The sequence below is a fragment of the Thermoascus crustaceus genome, assembly GCF_041956765.1.
Source record: "Thermoascus crustaceus strain CBS 181.67 unplaced genomic scaffold VTN00scaffold_1, whole genome shotgun sequence".
Lineage (NCBI taxonomy): Eukaryota > Fungi > Ascomycota > Eurotiomycetes > Eurotiales > Thermoascaceae > Thermoascus > Thermoascus crustaceus.
The window spans coordinates 4,524,204-4,548,823 of NW_027192527.1; the positions used below are offsets into that span (position 1 = coordinate 4,524,204).

Genomic DNA, 24,620 nt, shown 5'->3' on the forward strand with positions numbered 1-24,620 from the left:
GACTCCAGTTCCGTTTCGTAAACGCTACTGCCTCCGTTCTGATTGGTCGACAGCTAGGCGTTCATCGCACCCCCCCCACGCCAGAAGAACTTTGACATTCCATTTCTCCCAAAGCCCGAGGCCAGCTGGGTAACTAATGCAAAGAATAATAATTAATGCTCGGGATTCGCGGAATACTTGCCCAGTCAGTACACTTCTACGTCCGTTCTGTATCTGCCTGCCTCCTTGGGTAGCTGGGCGACCGGACTTTAATGGAGGGGGTGCCAATGGAGCAACGGAATGACCCAAAGCGGAAACCCGCGAAGATCTTTTTTTCTCTGGCAGGGTCCTGGCTCTTTTTGAACCGTGCGATCCTTTTAGCCCAGGGTTCGCCATGTTCTCGAAGTTCTCTACGGCTGCACCCCGCATCGCATCGTGAGTACCTTCGAGGTGATTAGGGCTGCGATATGCACATCCGTTGGCAGGGACGTAACTTACCCAATGCAGGCAATCGTGCCTGGAGAAAAAAAAAGGCAAAGCGAGATCGGAGAAAAGAAAAGGAAGCAAAAAAGGAAGAAAAAGCAACGATACAGACACGGACCGAACAGACTCTGCCACAGCCAGTCCAGTACCGGCAAGTCGGCGACTAAAAGGCCCGGTCCGTTCACTGCGGGGTCACGGCTCCGTGGCCGTCGGCGGAAGGTCTCCAGGCGGTTCTTCCCGCCGTGTGTTCTTCCCGCCTGGGGCAGCCAGCGGTCCCATCCGATCGCCTCCGTCATTGGCCTGTCAGGCGAGGCAGCGCCCCCGGATTTCGCTGGTCTTTTGGGGCCAACGCTGCGGAGTAGATCTGGCTCTCGATTTTAAGCTGTGTTGTTTCACGACTGAAGCATCGTCCATCGGTCAGCTACCTCACATCACATACACGCTTCGCATAACTATCCACGTACCCCGGACTGACGCAGCACGCAGGGATTGTGGAGAAGATTGGAGATCATGTTTGCCTCGCCCCGCAGATACCGTCCGACAGTCAACAGTTCTCCAATCTCCATAGACGGTGGATGGGGACATTCGTATATCTGTGTCAGCTGACGCTTGCCGGGTTACCTGCATGGAAATCCCACCTGACGGTACTTTCCAGGAAAGGGAATCGTTGTGGAGAACTTCTCCGCAAAAGGTTGCCTGGTGCATAACTCTGTGCTCCGTACCTAACCTAGGGATCCCTTGTCGGGGAGTCCTGGTGCAAAATTCGGGTCCCCTGACTGGGCTGAATAACTGGATTCGCAAGTTTGTCTTGCAGGCTGCAGGCCGACTTAGACTACTGCACTCCGTAGATTATGATTCGATATGCGCTTGCTGGGCTGCGTCATGGGCTGTGCTGTGTTTGGGACCACTTACTGCTGCGTAAGCTTTGAAGAATTCCTGGAATCACCTCCTCGAGTATCCAGTTCCACAGTGGCCAATCTTGAAGTCTCTGTTAGTAACTCCGTACTATCTATACAATACAGTACGTACCTACCTAGGTAGTTATGTACTGTACGAAAGCATATGCCATGTCTGCCGCGCTGGAACCCGAATAGAAGATACGAATCATGGGGTATGACATCGCATGTATCCGACGTAAGTACTGTACGGAATATACAGCGGATGCTTATGTGAAGTCTTGCCACCTACCTGGGCATAATCACCCTTCTCTCCTTGCCTGACTGGCTGACTGACTAACTGACCGCCGATCGACTCTCTCCCTGTATGTGCGTGTGTATGTATGTCTCTGCTGTTCGCGTGACAGCCACCGCTTTCGAGCTCTAACTTCAACCGTTCGGTCAATTTTGCAATTGACTTTTTTGCTAGGCACCTGGGCACCATTTATTTCTGAGCCGTTAAAAAGTCTCTCTCTCTCTTAGGTCCAGTGGGAAGTGACTTTCTTTTCGGATGGATAGGCTAGGTACCTACTTAGTACCTAGGTACCTAGCTAGGTAGATACCGGATATTCTCCGACTATATCCATGGATACGAGGGCTGCACGTACAGGTACAGTTGCAGCCTAACAATAATAACGTGACATTTTTCTGTCCGATGGGTCTTTTTTTTACTTTTCTCAACTGCTGACGCTAAAACTCACTGCCGGCTCCTGCTACTCTATGCTATGTGTTATGTGTTCCTTCTTCCCTATGGGGAGGAGGGGAGGTGGCGATCGTATCGCTGACCCTCCATCCTCCATCTCCACGTCGGACTTGCAAGATAGGTATGCACCTGTTCAGCTCTGCTGTATAGCAGGACTGGAGTAGAGTTTCCGTTCTCTAACGAGTCGCTGGAGAAAAATTCTCCGATCCACTTTGTCTATCTATCTATCTAGTACATAATCCATACTATGTCTGTACTGTACGTGGACCACATGGTAGACTTACGTCAGGTAAGTAGGGTTCTATTCTAGTTAGGTAGCGACTAGGGAGTAGGTAGGTAGGAAGGTATGTTAGGTAGGTAGCTGGGTAGTCGGCCCTAGGACTCCAATATGGATATGACATGCCATTTGAATCGAAAACTGTCCAGAGAGAGAGAGAGAGAGAGCCCTGAGCCCTGAACTGACCACTCCAAAAGAATAATGATGGCTTTTACCAGATTCTTTAACTCCCCCCCCCCCCTCCCCCCTAAAAAAGAAGCTTTTCATTCACCGATAAGTAGCAACTTTCTGGTTTATGAAAATTAGACGAAATGGGAGAAACAATTTCTTCTTCTGCTTCTCCTTTCTCTTTATTCATAATTTCCCTTTAGAAGATTTACGAGGTTACTCCAAACTTCCTTCTATCAAGTCCAGCCTGGGATGAATGGATAGATGAATGGAAACGTTGCTTTATATCTCCTAGCAGCTTAGGGCGCATTTCGTCCAAACATCAATCATCTTTTGAGTGCTCACAGGAGAGAGAAAGCTTGTGCTCAATTTGGTTCTAGAGATAAGCATTCATTTCTAGATCTGGAGTACGAGATTCCTCTTGTTCAAGATTTGAGCTTCGAACATGAATACTGCTACTGTCCAACGCTGACATGATATAATATGATACCCTTCTGCACTGGTGAGGTTTTCATGGATGCTGCCCTTGGATTTATTTTATTCACATCGCTTGTCGTTATTATGGAGATCTCTGCCTGTGTTGCTGTTGAAAGACAGTTGAGTCTCTTCTACTTATTTCTGTTGAATTAGGATGTCTAACTGAAGAAGGGTACCGGCTTGCAAACCTAATGTGGGCAGATCTAGGAATCAGAGTTGCTGATGGTAAATAGTGATGCCAGGGGTTCAAGCTATGAGGTTGCTAATTGTGGAAGTAGACTGGGAGATATTCTAGTTTCTTTTTGTTTACTGTTATTCTTTACTGATTGCTCTCTCTCACTGTTTAGGCATATTCCTTTCCCATAATGTATGTTGTGATTTCTCCCATTTTCCTCTCCACATATATCAATGGATCTTTCCACACAATTTCCCTGTGTGCAGGGTCCCCCATCATGTCTCTTGTCCTAGCAACCTGTTGGGTGGCCCCCCAGTGCTGTTTTGAATGTATTTGTGGGTGTGCTCCCTTCACATCCTCTCTCTCACACATTCCTCCCTTCTCTCCTTGCCCACACCACCCAACCCTAACCGCACAAGAACAAGGATCTCTGACAAAGCAAAACTGCTAAGCGCGTGGGACAGCTTGTCATCCCCTTGACTCACGCGGTAAGTTAAGCAGAGCACTGAATTTATCCATTGTTTGATGAAACTGACTGAGCTCCTGTGGGGATAGGCCAAGGGTTCTGGACCGGTCTTGCACGTCCTACACACTTAACAGTTTCCATCAACACCTTTGACTACATTGTTCTCCAGTGGCCAAAGGGCATCAACCTGACTGCATCCATCCGAGATGCGGGCTCAGGTGATTCCGACGCTTGCCACTGTGGCCCTGACCACTCTGGCTGCGGGTGTTAATGTGCCTAAGGTGTATGTTCACTCATTTCTTATCATTTTCTATCTTCTCCATGCAATTCTCTAGCATATGGCTGTTCTAGCTAACATATAATCCTCATGATTATTTCTATTCTTGCTTCAAAGCCCCTTTCGTTGCTTACTTGACAAATTATGGCTTCCAAAACCATCTTCTTGAGGCATTCAGCATTGGGTTCTTGCCAAGAGCGTCTGGATAACTGACGAAATTAAAAAAATATATATATACAGGTCTTTGTCCAACAGCTGGAACAGCACCAGCAGCGTATTTCAGAAGGACCCAACTGTCACCATCACCGACATGGTCAAATTGCCTGCGGAGACTGTGCATGTCACTGTCACTGTAGCTCCCGAGCCTACTGTTGGCTGTATTGCTCCCCTGCCGTCAGGCAATAATAACGGCGGGGAGACCAATGGTGAAGCCGATAGTGGGATCACCTCTTCTGAGACCGGTGTCACGGTTATCCAGACACAGTACTTTACTGTTACAGAGACTGTCCCAGTTGCTGCGATTCCCAAGACTTCTGACCCGCCTCCCGAGACTACGACTGTTATCACTGACCCTATTTCCGAGTCCACCACGGCGATCACTCTCACGTCCACCTTTACAAATGTCATTACACTTACGGCCCCTGAAATCTCTGTCAAGGCTCCTTCGAGCAGCAAAGTTTCGACACTTCGTTTCACTGGAATCGGTCCAAACGGCTGGAACGTGACTCGTCCCACGGTGCCAAATGCAGCAGCCCCTATTTCTGCTTCCAGCGTGCAATACCACCCTGGGAGTTGGCCTTTCCACCATATGGCACCTCTGCACACAGCAGCGCCAGTTATAAAGAGGCAGATTGGGGGTACCAAAGCTCTTAAATGGGTTACTGCGACTATCAGCGGAGTAGTTGTCTCGTGGGAAACCACTTACAATCACGAAACGCCAACGGCGACTATTAAAGCTTCTGTGACGTTCCCAGGTTCCTCTATTCCCACAACTCCGACAGCAACCATTCGAGCCTCTGTGACTTTTCCAGGTTCGAGTTCGACTCCCGTCGGTTCTACTCCCACTCCAACTCCAAGTGACTGTGGCGAGATTGGAAACTTCACTATCAATGTAAGTATCCACCTAACGTAGATCCTTGAATGATGCATGCTACTCCTAGAGACCGACTAATACTTTGTTTGCGTTCAGTTCGATCATCTGCCTTCGTACAGTCCTCCGCCTGGAAACGATAGCGTCTTCCCGCCCATCTTCAGCCCATACTATCACTTCTTGTTCTCCGAAGGCTGGACCTATGGAAAATCGTACGAGGGCTTCGTCCCAGTCTCGGCCCCGCACGTGGCAATCTTTCAGTCAGAGACTGAAGACGATCCAGACATGCCCGAGGACCTCAAGAACGGAGCGCAGTTCAGCGTTGGCCCCCGGCTGGCCGACAGCAAGTTCTGGTTCAACTTGTACTCGCTATCCTTTGGCTGCCCCGGTAACCTGACGGACGTGCCCTGCGAGGTTTCTGTGACTGGATTCAAGTATTCACCCCGGGCTGGAGCCGAGTACAAGGCGCACGTCCAGGTCATCGAGATCCCCACCTGCGCTATCGAACAGAGCTGCAACTTGTCAACCATCAACCTCGACGACGAGTTCCGTGGGCTGACCAGCATCTTGTTCAATGCTACTACTCATGGCGCGACCAATGACTGGGTCCTCGATGACCTCAACCTTGACTGGTACGACAATTCTTGCGGTGCAGGACGGCTTCGCTCCCATTCCATGTAATGGTATGGGCTTGTGGAGAGTCTCTCTTCAGAGAGCGCGTTGAGGTTCCGTCAGTTGGGGAAATCTACCAAGTAGGTCCTAGCACATGGAACTTCTAAAGAAAGCTCTGGGTGATACGATGCGATATGCATTGTCCTTTTGTACAATAGTACAAAATATGAAATAACTAATGAAGACAAAATCATTTATTGCTTTGACGATAGTACAGATAATATTCTTTCGTAGACTATGAGGAGACTTCGTTTATTTAAGGTTCTTTAGCCTTGGAGATGGGTCTCGTAAAGCCCTTGCTGCGACCAAGTATATGTAAGGCCTTTATAGCTGTCCACTGTGAACAACATCTGACACTTTAGTCTATACTTTCTATGGACTAGATCTTGTTGGATGTTTGTGATATAGATAGAAGTCACGTGGTTTCAAGTCTCAGCAGCCGCAAGATACAAGATTCTGACAGAGCCACTGGAAACGGAGATCAGTATTTCTTGATAAAAAGTTTCTTGGTATGTTTCGTTGTCCCCTAAAGGAGTACGCAGAGAGATTCAACTTCAGTTCGTTGGCTGATAAGCATATCAACTTGAAGTTATCAACACTGGCCCAGATCGTCGCCCCGCCAAGCTTGCTTATCCGCTCTCCGCATTCTTTCCGACCCAGCCGCGGAGAACACCTCATTGCCCGTCATCAGCCTCGAACCTCCGGACTTCCCGCCGTCGACCTTCAGCCGAGAAAGATAATTTCCATTGTGTTTTCTCTTCCATATCTCCGTTTTCAGTAAACTGCGCTGTTTACCGTTGTTTCCAGTATCATATCACCCGCGATGAAGCTCCAAGGGCGGCAGTATTGAGCTGGAGCCTGCTCGTGTCTGTGCTCGATAGCCTGTTATCAATATTGACCGATAACCACCCATCATGTCTCTGATCTCCGTCCGGGAGCTCGTCCCATTCCAACAGGGCCAGAATGAGACAGACGTAATTATCAACAATGTCCACTTCAACCGCACCGCGCTCAACCACTTCAACTACACGCTATACTCGAACGGGACCCTCTCGAACGGGTCGAACTGCTTTCTCACGTTCAGCGTCTTCCGACCACAAATGTTTCTGAATGGGACCTTCGTCAATGGCACCTCCTGCTACTCTCCAATCAAGGACCTTGGCCAGCATGGGAAGCTGGGGATCGCTTTCGCGGCCATGTTCGCTGTGTCAATCATGTTTACGTTGGCGAGTCTGCGGAAACATGGGAAGAGGTTCCTGCCTCTGGATAGGAGGTGGAAGGCCGTGGGTCGCAGGTGGCAGTGGTACTGGCTGCTGGCTGCCGCGGCTTGCGGTACCATCAGCTGCTTTATGGGCGTTGATGTGGGACGTGATTACTTGCAGAGCACGGCGCTGGTCCTGCAGAGTCTCTTCTACTATATCATAACGCCCTGTTTGATAGCAGCGGTCTGGGAGGGTGTGCGACATTGGTAAGGACCTACTCTGAACTAATGAATGAATGGGTCATCGGGGCGACTGGATTAACTGTTCTGCTACAACTAGGGGCAAGTGGCAAGAACGCCAGATCCTCGATCGAGATGCCGTTGCATTCTCATCAGAAACGACACGAGAAAGCCAGGAGTTTTGGCTGCCTGTGATCTTCTATCTGTTTGCTTGGCTGAATTTCTTTCTGGCTGTCCCACGGACCTGGACGCCCATCCAGCTGCAACGAAGTCGTGAACAGCAAGAAGTGCGCGCCAAACCCGTGGCTACAGATGGGCGTTTCAAGGCTGCGGGTTTCATGGCTCTCGTAGCAGTGCTTGTCATCTGTTATAGCCTTGGGCATAGCATATACCGATACAGCCCACGACCAGCAAGCAAGTTACGACAGCAGATATTTTATCTCCAGGCGGCCCCCATTAAGTTCATAATTGCGATCGCCCTTCTAGGAGTCAAGGTCGGCTACACAATTGCTGCCGCTTTCAATTGGTCTGTCTCTCCGTTCAAGTACGATATCAATTCGGGCTGGATATTCGGTCTAGGCTACACCCCAGCCTTGCTGGTTATAATCCTCTTCAATATCTGCGCCCACATAGAACAGAACGAAGACCAATCCTTGATCTTCCAACGCGAAGAACAGAGCCGTGCCCTCGATGCCGAGCTCGGGCTGAGAAATAAGAAGCCGAACTGGTGGAGAAGAATGCGGCTGGACTATCGCCCTCCTATTCTAGACGAGAATGGACGGCTGAAGGCCTTCGTGATGGAGATTGGAGGCGGCAAACCGACACACAAAAACTTTGAGCGTTACGTCGAGATGGGCAACATGCGCACTCACTACGGGGACGAGGATTATAAGGACAATGCTGTCGATAATGGAGTCGAAGTCACCTCTTCGACTACCCGCCATTCTGGCGAGTTGAACGATCCCTTCGCCGACACCTCCAGCAGTCAGGCTGGCTTGAGAAATTCGCACCACAGTCCGGATCGACACGCCAGCAATTCAGAGAGCTATGCGGCGACATCCTCTGGAAACTCAGCAACGTCGGACGCAGCACTTCAGGAAGTGAGGAGTATGCTGGATATATAATCTATATCGGTGAATTAGAAGATAGTTAACGAAATGAGGATATGCTGTCAAGAAATGGGAATTAACGGCGCAGGAGTCTTGGGAACTGGGCACCTTCTGATCTGGTCACACGGCAGCAAATGGGTGAATTGCGCCTCAAAGGCCAAGTTAAAGGTCGATTCTAGGAGTGTCTTTCTTCTCTGTCTTGTTTTTTTATATGTGACATTTACATGAGGTGGGTGGTCTTTCTTAAAGGACGGGTAGGGATGTGAGGGGATACAGTCAGCAATGGTTATGGTTATGAGTTATGGTGTGATATTAATGTTATAATTTCTCTCTTTACGATGGCAATTTACTGCGAGATAACGACTAATTACGTTTATGTCTTTCGTGACATGATTCTTCTCAACTCTACTTATCCATGTTCCTCCAACGCAGCTGGTTTGGATACCTGGGAACTGCTCCTCCTATTTCGGATATGGATGTGACACTAAATGGGTTATATCCCAGGTTAATGCAGAGATTGCGATCACTTTTGTCTACTATTTAATGTCGTACCCATGTAGGAGATAAGTCAGAATGGCAATGCTTCGCCTTTTTACTTTTGACTCTGTTGCTTGACTTCGAAGGAACACATGTTCCCCATCATCTATTCCAGATGGAACGGTAATTAGAGAGTAATCTTCCCAGAAGAATCGTTGCTAGCCTGCAATTCACTATGCCCCGTTGTTAGTTCAGGGTCATTTTTGCTCTTTTGATCTCCTTCCAGGTCTATATATTAATCTGAGGCAGGGTACAATTCATGTTATAGAACTATCCAGGCCATGTTCCTATACGTAATATCATTTGTGGAGTACCTTGGAACCCACTGCTGGGATAAAAAGCATGATACCTTAGTTACCTCCATGGTTTAGGTACTAGATACCTACATACTTGTGCGACCTTTATATAATGGCGAATTTTGGCGAGGAATGTAACGAAAGAACTGAGAAACGCTTGCAATTCGATAAAAAGGTCATTATTACAGTGGTTTTTTTGTTGTAAATATAATGCTACGCCATGAGGGTGCATGGAAAATTAAATACTGTAGTCCATCTGATTGATTAGGGCTGCCAAGGTCACGTCCCCCCCGCGGCAACCGCCCGCTCAGATCAAACGCATCAAACGCGATCTTCTATTTGCATCACAGCACCTAACGCCCGACAGTCCAAAACACCACAACCCCTCAATCGGCAGTCCTTCATTCAATTTATTTGCTTCGCGCGCAATGCGGACATGGCGGCGGAGCTTCGTCACATCCGTCTCAAGGCTTAACAGCAGCCACCACCCCGCAATCCATCGACCCGCGCCGCTGCGATGCGCGCAGATCCTCCAGAAAGGCGAGGGTGGCGCCTCGAGTCTCGAGGACAAGGAGGTCAAAGTGCAGGGCTTTATCCGGTCTGTTCGGAAGCAGAAGCGGTTTGCGTTTGCGGAGATCACGGACGGCTCGACGGTGCAGCCGTTGCAGGCGATCTTGAAGCCGGAGCAGGCGGCTGAGTATGTCCATGTTCCATGTTCTCCGACGGAATCGAGAATAGAATGCGCAGGCTGCGTTCAGTGACTGATGTTTTTATTGTGGATTTATTTCAGATTGACTACCGGAGCGGCTGTTGAAATAACCGGACTGTGGAAAGCTTGTCCCCCTGGGAAGGAGCAGAGTCATGAGCTTCAGACGACCGAGGTGAAGGTTGTCGGCGCGTCGGATCCTGAGGTTAGTTGCGGGTATATATATATATATATATTGGCAATTCCTAACGAAGATGGCGAGACTGATCTTGTCCTCGAATGCAGACATATCCCATCCAGAAGAAGTACCACACGCCCGATTTCCTTCGACAGATCCCACACCTCCGGCTGCGAACGCCGTTCAACTCCCTCCTGTCACGATTCCGATCAGAATGCATATACCAGCTGGGAAGCGTATTCCGGTCACATCCAAGCGGAGCCTTCACACAGGTTCAGCCGCCGCTGATAACCTCATCCGATTGCGAAGGCGCAGGGGAGACCTTTACCGTCGTTCCTCGCACCGCCGCAGGATCTGGTGCTGATGCAGAACCTCCTTTCTTCCGGTCACCTAAGTACCTGACCGTGTCCTCGCAACTGCATCTCGAGGCGTATGCTGCGGAATTGGGCAGCGTGTGGACACTCTCCCCGACATTCAGGGCCGAGAAGAGCGATACGCCGCGCCACCTGAGCGAGTTCTACATGCTCGAGGCGGAGGTCAACTTCATGCACGATCTGGACTCACTCACGGACCTCGTCGAGTACATCGTTCGTGATCTGACACGGAGATTGTACGACGCACCTGTCGGGCAGGAGGTCCTGTCTGCGAAAAGGACAGGTGAATCCGGGCAGGAGGATGCCAGCTCTTCTGATTCCTCGTTGCGTCAACGATGGCTAGGCCTGATCGAAGGCCCCCGGTGGCACCGCATCACATACACGCGTGCCATCGAGCTCCTCCAAGAGGCTGTCGCGAAGGATGGCGCATCCTTCAACTTCCCGCCGTCGTGGTCCGAAGGCCTTCAGCTCGAACACGAGAAATACATCGTCGAGAATATCTGCAAGGGCACCCCGGTCTTCGTGACCGACTACCCCAAGGCCGTCAAGCCGTTCTACATGGCTCCATCAGACCTGGACAACAGCGCCTCCCAAACCGTGGCATGCTTCGACCTCTTGATGCCAGAAATCAGCGAAGTAGCGGGCGGTTCGCTCCGTGAACATCGCCTGCCGAACCTGATCCAGAACATGCGCGAACACGGCCTCATCAAGACGCGCGGTGAGCAGCCTGCTCCCGAATCCGGTGACGCTTCCCCGGCTCCAGGAGAACCTTCATACCCCTACCTTCAGCCGAACGAAGACCTCGGCCATCTGCGATGGTACGCTGACCTCCGTCGCTGGGGCACCGCGCCCCATGGGGGATTCGGGCTCGGGTTTGACAGGTTCCTGGGGTACCTGGCTGGCGTGAGCAGCATTAGAGATGTGGTGCCGTTCCCGCGGTATTTTGGGAGAGCGGATTGTTAAGGAAAACTTCTGTTGCTTTTTTCTGTTACGTACATTATTTGGCCATGAATACGGCAGACATGATATACCTACGAGTCATGTGTGTATGTGTCTCGCAACTTCTACACTGTACTATATATGCATTGCATCATACCGTTCTCTATATATAGGATAGATATCCCAGTTTACGGTACAAGCATCTCTGGTTCTGAAGTGAAGATGCTCGGTTTGATAATTATCTATAAAACCGCTGGTCTGTTTTCTGCTCCGCTCCGCTTGTTAAGAAACTTTTTTTTCGCAAAGGTTGCATCTCTATCGGTATCGGTCAAAGCTCTTGAACTGATGGATATCCATAACAGCGGTCCTGTCCTGTGCTATCACATCAATATCGATATCAATAGTTATCACGGCGTTCTTTCTCGATCTTCATCCTTTTTTTTTCTTTGTGGGCTCATCATGAGAACAGCAATATGAATCAATATACGAAATACCCCCAAGTCACGACCATGATCACCCATGACTACATTTATTTATTAAAGAAAAGATATAGCGTCTCTTGAGCCACATGGAAACATACGACATTTATTCCTCATTCCGCAAGAAAAAAGAGCCCGCATAGAAACGACATGAATGTTCATTATACATACCTATAGATAAAGTCTAGTACTGGAAAGTCGCAGAGCAGAGGAGTATAGACGAATACATAGACAGACAGATAGAGATATTTTCAAGCAAACAGGACGCATGAATGAATAGATACATAGCAACATAACAGATTGGGGGGGGGGGGGTAGATATATGGAAAGATAAGCAAAGAAGAAGAATAGTAGTAATAATAACTAAATCATACCAAACGAATATAATCTATCTGAATCAGGCAGAACTTAACTTATTCAGTCAATAAATGTCCATGTTCATCCATTGATGTAATTATATACCTATATAGTAGCTTTTTAGCTTTTTTTTTCACCATTTAATTTTTTTTATGGATTTAATTTCCAGTCTCCAAAGCTGGAAAGCCTCGAATATAGATATCCTAATTCCAACTGAGCCGATCAAAGCCCAATATTATTTATAGATATAGAATGGATTGGAACAGATAGAGAGTTATTCCATTCTCTCCTATACAGTCAGTCCAACACCATTCGATTCGATATAAGCTAGAATAATGGAATAATAAAACGCAACGTGGAATGCGGAATTGAATGATATATATATATAGAATAAATATGTTTCAAGGTTCGAAGTTAGTTGATTATGTCTATGCCTGTGCGGAGTATATTTTATCTTATCCATAGTTGTGATATAATACGTACTCTCGCTTCTCCGTCCCGTTGGGGGTTTGGCTACAACGCTATATATATATAGTCAGTTTGCTACAGTACTGTATGATGCACTGTACTGCACTACACAGTAGAATGAAATAGAAAAGAATAGTTCCGCCTTTCCCTTCCGGGTTATCTCTCGATTCCATACATGCAAGAGAAGGGTCTGAGAGTGTTGCGGTAAGTGTAGCACAGTAGTAGTGGCGGTGGTGATTTAGGTAGATAGAGTAGGTATGCTTAAACCCAACCCGACATAACCTGGCCTAACCTAACGCAGCGTCATTAACAAGCAAGAACCTACCTAACCTCTACCTAGATGATCTGCTTAATCTACCTGCTAGGTAGGTACCTACAGGTCCTGCCTAATCAAACCAAATGCATCGGTTGGGACACGGGGCCGAATCGAGTTTTGCCTCGGCAACGCCATCTGATCTGAATCCCAAATTTTAGGTTATGTTAGGTTATATTAGGTACCTACCGAAGGTATTAATGTAATGATAAGGACCAGGTGGATTCCGGTAGAGAAAGTGACAGAGAGATAGAGAGAGCGCTCTAGAAACACATTCTACGGTTCTAGCCCCCTCCTTTCGAGGGGCAAATAATAATAACAATAAAAAAAAAACAATCGTCTTGGAACGAGCTCCTTCAGAGTAATCCATGGATGTTTCAACCGAGACCAGAGACCTACGCAAGCTTCTCCAAGCTTCCAGCCAGCCGTCCAGACCGCTCATCACTCGGTCGGCTACGTCGCTACGAAAGCGGATCTAGATCTAGATCTATCTCTATCTGTCTGTCTGTCTGTCTGGGGCTGGGCCTGGCCTAGAACTTTGTCAGTTAAGTCACATGGTACCTACCTACCTAAACAAAAAACAAAGGTCCGGGCCCCGGCCCCAGATAACGGATAGCGGTAAGAAAGGTAAAGGTAAGTGTTAAGGCAAGGGGTCCCCGACGCATCTTCTCGAACACTTTCATCTTCAAGTTTCTTGGATCAGGATGATCAGGAATCAATGGCTGACAGGTCTGACACGAGGAGAACCGTTTCAAATCCACCAACCAAATCACCCGATTGGAAATGGTTCCTCTTCCCCACCTTGCGTCAGATTCAGAAGCTCGAACATGGATACGCAGGATCTCATGCCCATCCATGGTAATGACGACGACGATGACGGTGGTAGAAAGAAGAACCTAGAAGAAGAAGAAGACAATGATTGATAAAAAAAGCCTCGTGATCCTTTCTCCGTCCTGTTCTAAGTTTGTCAACTTCGTATCCGTCCCGACCGGACCAACTAACTGCCGCGATGCGTTGCCACTGCAGTGGGAATCTTTCCTTTTTCTTCTTTGGGTGGAGTCCTGGAGGCTGGACCTGGACCCAGCCTGAACAGCCTCAGATAATCGTCAGAACCAAACTTCAAGTAAAGTGACAGACGGGCCGCTCCCATACAATAATTAACACGGTGTCTGTGTGTCTGTGTGTCTGTTTCGGATGCGCCCCAGTGTTCATCATCGAACGGTCAGGTCCTCGGGGTATGTTAGGCAGATTGATTTCAGCTCTGGTTAACATGAAACAAACGGTGATACAGCATACGTATACTTTAATATGATAAATGATAATATCCGCGCAACACGAGGTAAAAATTCCCCGACCTGCCACGAGGGCCGTTACAGTCTGTATGACTGCTTAATGTTGTGCTCTCGTAATTCCGTACAGTAAACGAAGGGCGGAGGCTTGTATCCTGATAACTTCGTGGCGACTTGCGAGCGTAGTCCGAAGTTCCTAGTGTCAAGTGACAATTTTAGTGGTAGCCTAATCTGGCTGCACTTTCGTCGTGTGTAATAAGCGCCGAAAACCAAGACCAGTCCGAATGATTTTTTTCGAAACACCTTTTTTTTTCCTGCCTACGGAGTACGCGGCACTGACTCAGCGTGCTCTGTTCTAACGTGGGCTGGGCTGGGCACTTCGTAATCAGAATTCGATGTCGGACGCATACTTAGTACCGAGTGGCCGGATGCGAGCGGGGCCAAGACCTAAGAAAGAAGGCCGCCGCTGCAAACCAGACTATCGAAAAAGGATAAAAGGTAAAAAAAAAAAAAGTAGTTTCAAGAGCAAACTTACGTAGAGCCAGGCTCTTGGAAGCTCAGCTCTTGGCGAGAAGAGAGAGAAAAAAAAGACTTCTTGCTTGTCTCTCCGGCCTGGCGCTCGTCATGTGGCATGTGCTTTCTCCTTGGTTCCGGGGTTTGGGGAGACTTGGCTTTCTTCTTTTACCTGACTCATGAGTCGCAACCGGGCCACGGTACAATTATTGTGCTTGTGTAAAAAGAGAGATGGTTGGTTCGATGCCCATGCTCACGGCGATTGCATCTGCTGTGCTCTCTCTCTCTTCTTTTTTTTTGCTCAAAAGACACAAAGGTAGCCTTCGTATCCACTATCCGTCCGGACCGGCCGCCCAGCCTTGTCTTCATTCCTCGGCTGCTTGGCGGATTGTGGAGGTCCGCTAGTACTATGAAGGTAGGTAGATAAGAGAAATCTCGGTTTCCACATGGCAAAAGGACGGAGCCATTCCGGGATTAAGGTTGGACAAGGGAAAAATATCCACGCTCAGACTCAGACGACAGACCTGCCGTGCTTTTGCTGCTGTGACGGTGATTGACGATGGTTCTTTCTTTGTCCAGTCTGGGGGAGGAGCATGGATGGATGATTTGGACTATGCCCAAGATAGTCTGTATTGAGCCTATCCATGGTGACGGATCTGCAGCTGCCCCATGAAGCAAGTCTAGAGAAAATCCGTCCTGTTTATTTATTTATTTATTTATTTATTTTTTCTTTTTTCCCTCCGAACTTTGCCTCCTCAGCAGGCGGAGGAATATTGTGCTCCGTACTCCGTACATAACTTGCATTATTTATCACTGTTACTCCGTTCGCCGTGCCGTCGTTTCTGTTTGAATCTGTTTCTCGCTTGGAGCCCTCTGCTAGCCGGGACGGGGAATTGATGTCATTAGATTAAGGCTTGGCAATGCGCACAATCATATTAAGCTCGATAGTTTATCGACTTGAACCAGCCCAGACCCGCCCCCAAGCCCTGAAGGCCAATGATCATGGATGGCCTTGCAAGGGGGTACCACCAGCAGCCAAGGGTCCAGCCGGCGTGTCCGGCCCGGAGTCCAAGACAAAGACACGCAAGAAAAGGCTCTCGATAGTTAGAAAAAAAAAAAAAAAAGAAAAGCTTAAGGACCAATGTACTGAGTAAACGTACTACCATTCTGTATCATTAGCGTACGAAATCCGGCTAAGAGAGAGGTTGGGTTAACAGAACTCAGTTGCCGTGGTTGGTGGCCGTGCGAGATGATCATCATTCGCCTGTTCCGCATCGAGATGGAAAAAGGCTGAAGACGATCTGTGTGTCGTTCCCGTTTCTGGTGAAAGCATGGAAGATGACCGAGGATTCATCTGTCTTTTTCCCATAACAGAGCAGGGCAAGAAAACGTGGTGCGTGGACCCCGAGGCCAACCTTGTACCAGGCCATCCTATAACGGTTCCAGAAACCGCGAAGATCCGTCTGGCGGTCTCGTAATGGTCGTCCGTCTCGCGTCTGGGCATCGCACCCATATTCTCCTTCTGTCCTTGCCCAGCCTTCTCCCCACCGGTCCGCTCCTTTAATTTGCCATCTGGCCCGACAGTGGCTTGATCATGCTTAACAAGCTTACCGCAGTTAAGCCTTTCGCTGTCACCGATCGGATCCTATCCACGGCGCGTCATGTCTCGGGCCACATCCAAATCCTAATGCATCCCTGGGCCTGTTGCCCATCCGTTTCTGAGAGGCTCGAGCCCTGCATTATTATCCATGATTACTCGATAACATACTAAAGCAGTAGTGTTTGTCGTCACTGCGATCTAACTGGTCGTAATCCTCTCGTATTCCGAGTAAAGGACACACAGTTCATGATGCATTGCCTCAATGTTTTTGGGGGGGGGAGGAGAGGTGAGAAAATACCTTGATCTTGTTACTGTGGTATCCTGACCACCGCGCTAGGGTGGGATCCCTGTCAAATTCTATATTAATATGTCATCGTGTTAAGACAAAGCTGACTGATGGTGAGAGTTGGGGGCCTCAAATAGAAGCTGACGATGCCCAATGACGTGAAATGACTCGGGTCCAACAGACGCACGCAAGCTGGGCCCCCAAAGAGAAGAGCTGCGTCAGATTCACACCGTCCCCTTGTCTTTCTTCTGTTATTACTGTTGTTCGATCTGGATATGATTGTCGATGAAAGAGGGCCGTTGACGATTGGATGGGTGACGGTCGCCAGCTGACGACTACTCCAGTATCGTGCAGGATTCAGGCGCACCCGCAGTCTTGGCTGGGCCGCGTGTTTAACCGTGTTGCAAAGTTGAAGGTTCTGATTTTTGTAGTTTGTTTCCTTTTTGGGAGTCACGGTTAATGGCGATGACGGCGATCAGTCGAGTTGGGAATTCTCTGCCGCTGGACTATGGATTTCAATGAATATGTGGCTAAATCCAAGTGCCGTTTCGTGATTCCGACTACTGACTTTCCTCATTTGCACTGTTATTTATCCTGGGCCAGTGTAGATAAGCTCGTGTGATGTTTCACAGGCTCGATCTCTCTGATACCTTAAATTAGGGTATCATCTAATGTAACACGGGGTGCAGTACTCGTATATTGCCGAGAAGCGCTCCATCCCAAGGCGGTGAATCGATCAATGGAATCATCTTTACAGAGTGGCATTGCAGGGCGCAGATCTCATGACGCTCTCTAACCTAAGCTCTTACGTTGGCGCACATAGTAACTGACCGCACGTTAGTGGAGCATGGGAAAAACTCCACGCTGCGCGCGACGAGCTCTACATCTCTTGGCTGGCTGAAACGGGACTCTTATCTCTTCTCGCGGACGGTGCAGCCCGCATCTGACGGAGGATAGACGGCAGTCCACGGTATTGTTATTCGAAAGCTCAAAGCTGCGTGCCCCGTGGAGATTATCCGGAGTACCAGATCAAGGGTAAGAACAAAGAACGAAGCGCCGGATGATGGAACAAGGTTGCTGCAAGGTCTACCGTGCGCGCCGCAACCATGACGAGAATAACCTGTTGCCAAGGCGCGCTGCGATGACTGGGGGGGGGCTTGGGGCTCTGGGCTGAGGGGGCCTGAGGGGGTTATTGCTTGCGTGAAGGGACAAGTCGGGAATAGCGTTCGATAGCCTCGGATCGCTTGCCTTTACGATGCTTGGTGATGCGAAAAATATGCGACCGTGATCATGGCCCGGCTTTTCGGTTGACAGCCAGCCAATTAGTAATCTCGCTCTGTTTTGTTAGTTGACCAGTCACGGAATTACGGATGATGGCAGGAAACGACCGGAGATTAGGGAGATAGAAACTTTCCTTGGCCGTGTGACGTGAACTTGCCAGCCCTGTCCTCGAAATAATCTGGCGTTCGTCAAACATACTCCGTATAAGGCAATCCTAGAATGGTATTCACAGGAGCTCGGTGTTCCTTTCAGCCAGCAGCCAGAGTACGGAGGAGATCGACTGATCGAACCCTTGATCCTGAACGAGAGTGCTCTGTGCGGTCAGCATAATTTAAACAACCGGGGACAGATGATGGGCAGCATAGGCTTACTACGTCCTTGTTCCATGGATCGTTAGGCTTAAGTTTAGCGGCCTTTCCACTCCGTCTATGATCCATGAGGTTACTAACTGGGTGTCAGAGCGTCTTGGCCGAGGAATGTGGAGCTAGCCAAGCACCAAGAAGCCAAGTCGATCCAAGTGTCAGGCTGTCACCAGACATGGTCGCAGTACGGAGTAATTCTGTCAGCATTCCTGGCTTCTGAATCGACCTGTCCATATGTATAATCCTTTCCAAGGACGGATCCTTGACAAAGCGTCGAGTGAGCCCATCGATAGTCCTGAATAAGAATAGGTCGTCCTCTGTGCAGCCAAAAAGAAAGACAATGACAATCCACCCAGCCACTTCGTAACAACCGCATCCTGTCAGATTCTCTGCCTGACATTCTCCACTCCGTACTATGTAGACCCCGGAGGCAGGTACCAATGCAATACAGCACAGCGCACGCTGCATTATCTGTCTGGCAGGATTGTTTGTGTACGGTAAATTGTGCACAAGTGAGACAGCTGGCCCCAAGCGCTGACTCGCAACTGAGCCCGGTTTTGACTTGAGTGTGCTAATGTTTCTGAATCCGACGGTGCTAAAGGCCGTTTATTATGACTGAGACTGTTCTGACTTCTCAGGTCGTATTAACATTGTTCTAAACAATTCTATCTGTAGATTAAGACGACTAGTTCATGTCGGCCGGTGGAATATAGCAGTACGCAGTACCCCAGAAGACTGCTGCTGCTGATAGCCTGTTGCGACGCTGACCCCTTCCGTACTGCTAGCAGATAATTTGTTCGTCGAGTCAGCAAGGCAGGTAGGGCACGGCCTCCTCTTTTTGAAGCTATCCTAATAGAGTATGACGGGCCGGATTAGCTGACACTTAGAGCTTTCACGTCAGTTCTAATAATGGTGAAGACAGCTAGATCCTGCCTTCTCGTAACGTTGGTTGACAGCGTAATGATAACAACGTGAGACTTCCAGCGTCGGTCGCCAGAACCAGGCATAAAGTACTGTACAGTATGGAGTACCTGTATTGGCAGGAGCTATGAAGAACATGTACGGAGTCGATGCTATCGCAGACAAGCATTCCTGGATAGCCTGCTGCCTGTGCCACATGCAAAATATTGGTCAGACCAGTTCCAAACAGCCTCAGGGTGCTCTTTGACTTATGTGATAGACATCCCATTGCTATTGTTCAGCTCCGGGAGATGATGTCTCTTTTAGGAGGTGGTGCACACTAAGATTGCGTAACATGCCGCTTCCGTTTAAGCCTCAAGACAGCCTGAGCCTATTTTTGTTTATCGACCTGCTGTGGTTTGCTGCGGCTGTCTATGCACTTGGGCTGCATCTGCATCGTCCAGGAGCATTGGGGGAAGCCAGGGTGTAGGATCCGTCCAGATAAGCTTTATAGGAGGTATCCTGAAAGCCGGTTTCCTGGAAGATTGACGGCTCATACTGTACGGTAGCGACATGCATGGATTCCTTGCGTAAACACTGCCCATCTGTTTTCTCCGCACGGTGAGGGCCGTCTACAGTTGTATTCGCACCGCAGCAAGATCCCTCGGGCTGGCAAATCAGGGCGCAGAACGGATATTTTTGATCACTCTCGAACCGCGGCGGGCTGCGTGCCAAGGACACAGTGGCTTCTTTGTATCTCATGAATAAGCAGACGGTAATGCTCAGAGTGACAGGATCGGGGCAGGGTCCAATAGAGACCAGCAGCACGGGTGAGATGGGCAGAACACACGTCGTCAGCCACGCACCTCGGGCTGCTAGGCGCTGGACGCATGCCACGGCGCCCCGTCCGGGCCTTGTATCGTTCGTAACCGTGGGGGCCTTGGTCTGTAAGCGTGTGTAAGTTCAGCGCCGCCGTCTCCTCGTGTTGGATTAAGCTTAAGCTTCAGAAGTCGCGCACTAACATGGACCCCGAGGGATCAGAGCGCCACCGGCCCTTGGCTATGCGCTGCGGATGGTGCGTTCGCCTGAACATGCCGGGAACGGGACTGCACGAGGAGCTCGTAAGGGATCGAGAGCAGCTGGCGTGTGTGGAGAAACGAGTGGAGGTTGAGTGTGAGGAGTCAGGACGAGAGGATGCCCGAAAGGGAGAGAGAGAAGTCGGGCCAAGAAAACCGCCGCATTCCCTCCTCACATTCCCCGACGGACGGTGCGTCTTGTCTGGTTTGGCATCGTATTTTCTCTGGTGGAAGGGCCTCCTGATCGTCTGCGCTCTCTGCTGACGCTCTTAATCTCCCAGGTTGATGCGGCATCGAATTAAGATTGCATGCTTGGGCGGATAGCGAGTCCACCAAAACCCACCGGACAGCGAGAATACTATCACCACGGCTCTCCCCACCGTCTCTCACCCTCTTCAGTGAAACGAAAAGTCCGGTGGAGGCCAGAGTTGAGTCCGTCTCCACCCTATCTCTATTCTAATTCTTCGTCCCCTGCTTTGCCGGCCTCGCGCCGTTTTCTCTGGTTCGGCTCATCGCCCCACCGCGTATTGTCTCTTCCTGATCCCTTCCTCTCTTGTGGTTTCAGACGAGAACTCTGCTGGTGACGTAGAGGAGAGGATCTCCCCGTCGTTACCCACTGAGGTTGTTAGTGCTCGATCTGATACCGTGGCTCTCTGTTCCCTTTTATCCTTATTTTTCTCCTCCCCTCCCAGATCGCAAGGGTTCCTGTCACCTCGCGCTCCTTGCTCATTCCCCCCCTGTATAGCAGATTCCCTGGGGCGCAGCGCACATAATCACTCTGCTGACTGATACAGTGCGCCTGAACCTAAGGGTCACCTTCCCAAGTCAGAAAGCCATAAAGCTGGTGTTCTCGACCTCCGGATTTAAGCGAACCGCCGCTCTCGACTCTCACCATCTGACCCTTCCACGAGAACTGATGGAGACATATCACGGACATGTCCGCACGCCGGCGGACGCAATCATCCTCTTTGAGGCCTGTCGCATTGGCCTTCTTCCCAGAGTCCAGAGACGGCTATCAGAGAAGGAGCGCCAGTCGATAAAATCGGGTTCCGTTTTCGTGTGGGATGAGCGGGAAGCGGGCATGAGACGGTGGACGGACGGCAAGTCATGGAGTGCCAGCAGGGTGTCGGGAAGCTTCTTGACCTACAGAGAGATGGAGGGCAAACGGGGAGGGAGCAGCGTGTCGAGAGGAGGGAAAACGCCAGAGAGCACACGGGGCAGTGACGACGACAGAGAGGGCGGCGAGGAAGGGCCCGATGGCTATCGTTATAAGCCAGACGGACTCATGAAGCAGTCGTTCAGTATCACGACGTCCACCGGCCAGCACCTGCATCTGATCAGCTATTATGCCCGATCGCATCCGACAGCCCCTAATCTACAGCAACCATCCACGGATCCGGCTCTACGACATATTCGTCCACAGAAGGGGCTGTATCCGGAGTCCACAGTCAACGACCAGCAGAACCTTCCGGTCGTGACTCGAGGTCCAATGGCGGGTGCAACGTTCTCATTATCCCCCCATCCCGCTATCGGATACCCGCGATCAGGAGCCACACATCCTCAGTCCTATGCGCCGACTTATGCCTGGCCGCCCACCCCGTTGCCAACTCCGCCTACGATGACGATTCCATATACCTATCTCCCTCCACTGACCGCTCCGGCAGCCCAGCTGACATATGCTCACCATCCACCAGCATTGCCAGCTCCACCACCACAACATGCATTGCCCGCTCCCTACGATTCGCATGCCCATCATCCGTCAGAAAGCACGCTACCTCCCCCTCTTCCGCCGAGCACGGCCGCTGCTCCAGCTCTTCCGGCGTTTGCGGGTCGCTCAGCTACGGTCCCTCAATCTTCTGTGGATACGCAGCCAAGGACCAGTTATGGCCCTGGTTCGATTGATCCACGCCTGATGTCTCCGCGAACGCAGTCGCTCCAAGCTCAACGCAACGGTGAACCGCCTAGGACGATCCCCAGTCCGCCTCAGCAGAAGCTAGTGGTGTCAAGCCAGCCGCCGCATCTTGCTCCTCCGACTAGTGCGGCGAGCTCCGCTACTACAGTTCCCAGTATTGGGGCACTTATGAACGGCGCATCTGTTCCTCCTCTATCTACTGATGCACCAAAGGCGGGGGAGCTGCCGCGCACTGGTAGCAGAAGTCCCAATGAGGCCAGCACTACGCCGGACGGACCTAAGGACATCCCGAGTGAGAAGATTGGGTTTGGAGGCGAAGACATCAGAGCAATTCGTCAACTGGACCGAGTCTTCACCGTCTGATCGCTTCTTGTCGGCTCTTTCGATTTTGTCTCTTATCTGCGAGATACCACTCAGCGTTCTCTGAGAGTCCCCCCCCTCCCCCCCCCTCCATTATATATGCCGACTACGAAGCCGGCTGCCTCGTCAAAATTGTACAAAACGAAGGGATTATTTGTACATCCTTGTTATGGCATCTTGTTTCGTTTTCATTGTTTAACCACTGATATGGCATTGGCGTTTGTACAGAGAGAGAGTGCGGTGCATTGACTACTTTGCATGGGATGAGCGTTTTCGAATCGGATTTTCACGGGTCATAAATGGAGCATTGGGACCGGCTACAAGATCGATTACGTGGCGATATTCCATTTAGTTTTTTTTCTTTTCTTTTTTTTTCGTCTGCACTTGATTTTCATCAATTCTTACCGTTTCTTTCTTTTTTTCTTTCTTCCCTTTTGCCTGATACTGTGTTTTTCTTGCTGTTGCCCTCATGGGGCGTTTACCACCCCCTTTACGATTTGACTAACCCCTGATGACGTTCGGCTCGAGTGTACCTTTTAGCCAAATTGTTCATTACTTCTGGCTAGAGTACTATACCATTGATCATTTGATCGTGTTTTGCAGAGTCTTTTCTTTTTAACTCATCTCTGCATTATACTCTTCCCCCAGAGGGAGGTTGTGGCTAGATCAAATTCAACATGAATCAATCGGAAAACAAGGTTTTCACGTGCCGTTCCGCATTGAAGCTTATTAAAACCTTTCCCGTGTCTCTCTCACTCAATAGTTCCATCGTCCCACAGTAGATGGTGATGCAACCCGCGAATTTTAATCTCAAACCATCGATCTGGATTGACTAATGACGATAAGCTTCGGTCTATTGCGGTATAAGCTTCGATGCTTAATGTGCTGAAACTACGGAGTATTCTCGCTCTCTTTGTAAAATAAAATAAACACAGCACTATCAGTAAACTATCTAAACTTAGATCGAACGATATGCAATGTTTGATAATCATTATTACTTCTTTATTTCCACGATACACGTTCGGTCGATTTTAATTATTAATCAATCAATCAATTAGTGCCATGCACTGAACTGTACTTAGCGTAAGTAGTCTCTATTTTTCCTTCCGGAAGCCTTCCAATATATGGACTGACTACTAGCTTAGCTTACCGTAGATCAATCATGGATAAATCCAGAAGCCTCTTAAAGAAACGTTTCTAGTTTGCTGACCATCTGGATTCCGAATATTCCATATACCCGGTTAGGTATCTGGTACGTCCCAATGTCTATCTACTTAGTTCGGATTGCAACCTCTGAGATCTACTGCGTCTTGTAGCTCAGGCCCCCAGTATTCATAATCTCACCTATCCCGCCTGGGAAACTGATCTACGTACATGTAGCTAGCTCGGGCTCCAGCGAGATGGACGGATGATGGGGACGATGATGATCCCTCCCCAAGTTTTGGTTTAAGAACAACGCGGAAAATTACTGTCTTAGATTATTTTTTTCTTTGCTTTCTAGAAAGTTTGTTTCTGTCATGGCTCTGGTGTGGAGTACTCTCTATCTGTTTGTTACTGGTAGGCTAGAATAGGACAGGACAGGACAGGACAGGATAGGATAGGGGGGCCGACCGCGCGGGCCGCAACGCACTTGGCCAACTCAACTCTCAGCTGCGCCACTGAACATTTTCATTTCGAGCCATTCATTTAAGGGTGAGGCTATCACTATGCATATTTAGGCAGGTAGGTAGGTAGATGGTGTAAGTGATGAGTTCCCAATGTAAATTGTTACTGTACGAGGTAATAGTGTGTTTGTGGAGCAACGGGAAAGAAAGACAAGTTTGATCTGTTACTCCATAGAAGTAGGTACCTACCTTGTGGATAGGATAAATCCGCACGAATGGATGACGAGATAGAATTAGTTCTGTAACTGTGTTTGTAATACTTATATAAACCGATCGCCTTCCTCTTCTTACTTACGGAAGTACTCCCGTAATCCAATCTGGAAGGCGATAGAATGGTTTCTCGTACGTATGTACTTTACCAGCTAGGTGGATTATACTTCAAGTTCCAAGACTATTCCGTCCTTCCGTATACTGCATAGGAGTGTACCAGGTACCTACCTAACCTAGGTATGTACATGCACTTAGCCCCTAGATACTA

The 24,620-nt window shown here is 49.4% G+C and overlaps 6 protein-coding genes across 6 annotated transcripts; 5 read left to right on the top strand and 1 right to left on the bottom strand.

Annotated features, from left to right (window-relative positions):
• Window positions 1-373: 373 nt before the first annotated feature.
• Window positions 374-843, top strand: VTN00DRAFT_1629 (uncharacterized protein; the record flags this gene model as incomplete). Its single annotated transcript, XM_069427757.1, has 2 exons — window positions 374-414; window positions 588-843. 2 exons carry the CDS (start codon window positions 374-376, stop codon window positions 841-843), a joined length of 297 nt encoding a protein of 98 aa, XP_069292331.1.
• A 3,026-nt stretch (window positions 844-3,869) lies between these two features.
• Window positions 3,870-5,711, top strand: VTN00DRAFT_1630 (uncharacterized protein; the record flags this gene model as incomplete). The annotated part of the gene is made up of 3 exons (XM_069427759.1): window positions 3,870-3,946; window positions 4,181-5,051; window positions 5,130-5,711. 3 exons carry the CDS (start codon window positions 3,870-3,872, stop codon window positions 5,709-5,711), a joined length of 1,530 nt encoding a protein of 509 aa, XP_069292332.1.
• A 905-nt stretch (window positions 5,712-6,616) lies between these two features.
• On the top strand, window positions 6,617-8,267 carry VTN00DRAFT_1631 (uncharacterized protein; the record flags this gene model as incomplete). The annotated part of the gene is made up of 2 exons (XM_069427760.1): window positions 6,617-7,170; window positions 7,244-8,267. The coding sequence occupies 2 exons, from the start codon at window positions 6,617-6,619 to the stop codon at window positions 8,265-8,267; spliced, it is 1,578 nt and encodes a 525-aa protein (XP_069292333.1).
• Window positions 8,268-9,513: 1,246 nt separating this feature from the next.
• VTN00DRAFT_1632 (uncharacterized protein) lies at window positions 9,514-11,306 on the top strand (the record flags this gene model as incomplete). The annotated part of the gene is made up of 3 exons (XM_069427761.1): window positions 9,514-9,782; window positions 9,876-9,996; window positions 10,077-11,306. 3 exons carry the CDS (start codon window positions 9,514-9,516, stop codon window positions 11,304-11,306), a joined length of 1,620 nt encoding a protein of 539 aa, XP_069292334.1.
• Window positions 11,307-15,911: 4,605 nt separating this feature from the next.
• On the bottom strand, window positions 15,912-16,556 carry VTN00DRAFT_1633 (uncharacterized protein; the record flags this gene model as incomplete). The annotated part of the gene is made up of 3 exons (XM_069427762.1): window positions 15,912-16,002; window positions 16,117-16,323; window positions 16,543-16,556. 3 exons carry the CDS (start codon window positions 16,554-16,556, stop codon window positions 15,912-15,914), a joined length of 312 nt encoding a protein of 103 aa, XP_069292335.1.
• Window positions 16,557-19,965: 3,409 nt separating this feature from the next.
• On the top strand, window positions 19,966-22,481 carry VTN00DRAFT_1634 (uncharacterized protein; the record flags this gene model as incomplete). The annotated part of the gene is made up of 3 exons (XM_069427763.1): window positions 19,966-20,051; window positions 20,098-20,397; window positions 21,017-22,481. The coding sequence occupies 3 exons, from the start codon at window positions 19,966-19,968 to the stop codon at window positions 22,479-22,481; spliced, it is 1,851 nt and encodes a 616-aa protein (XP_069292336.1).
• Between the last annotated feature and the right edge of the window lie 2,139 nt (window positions 22,482-24,620).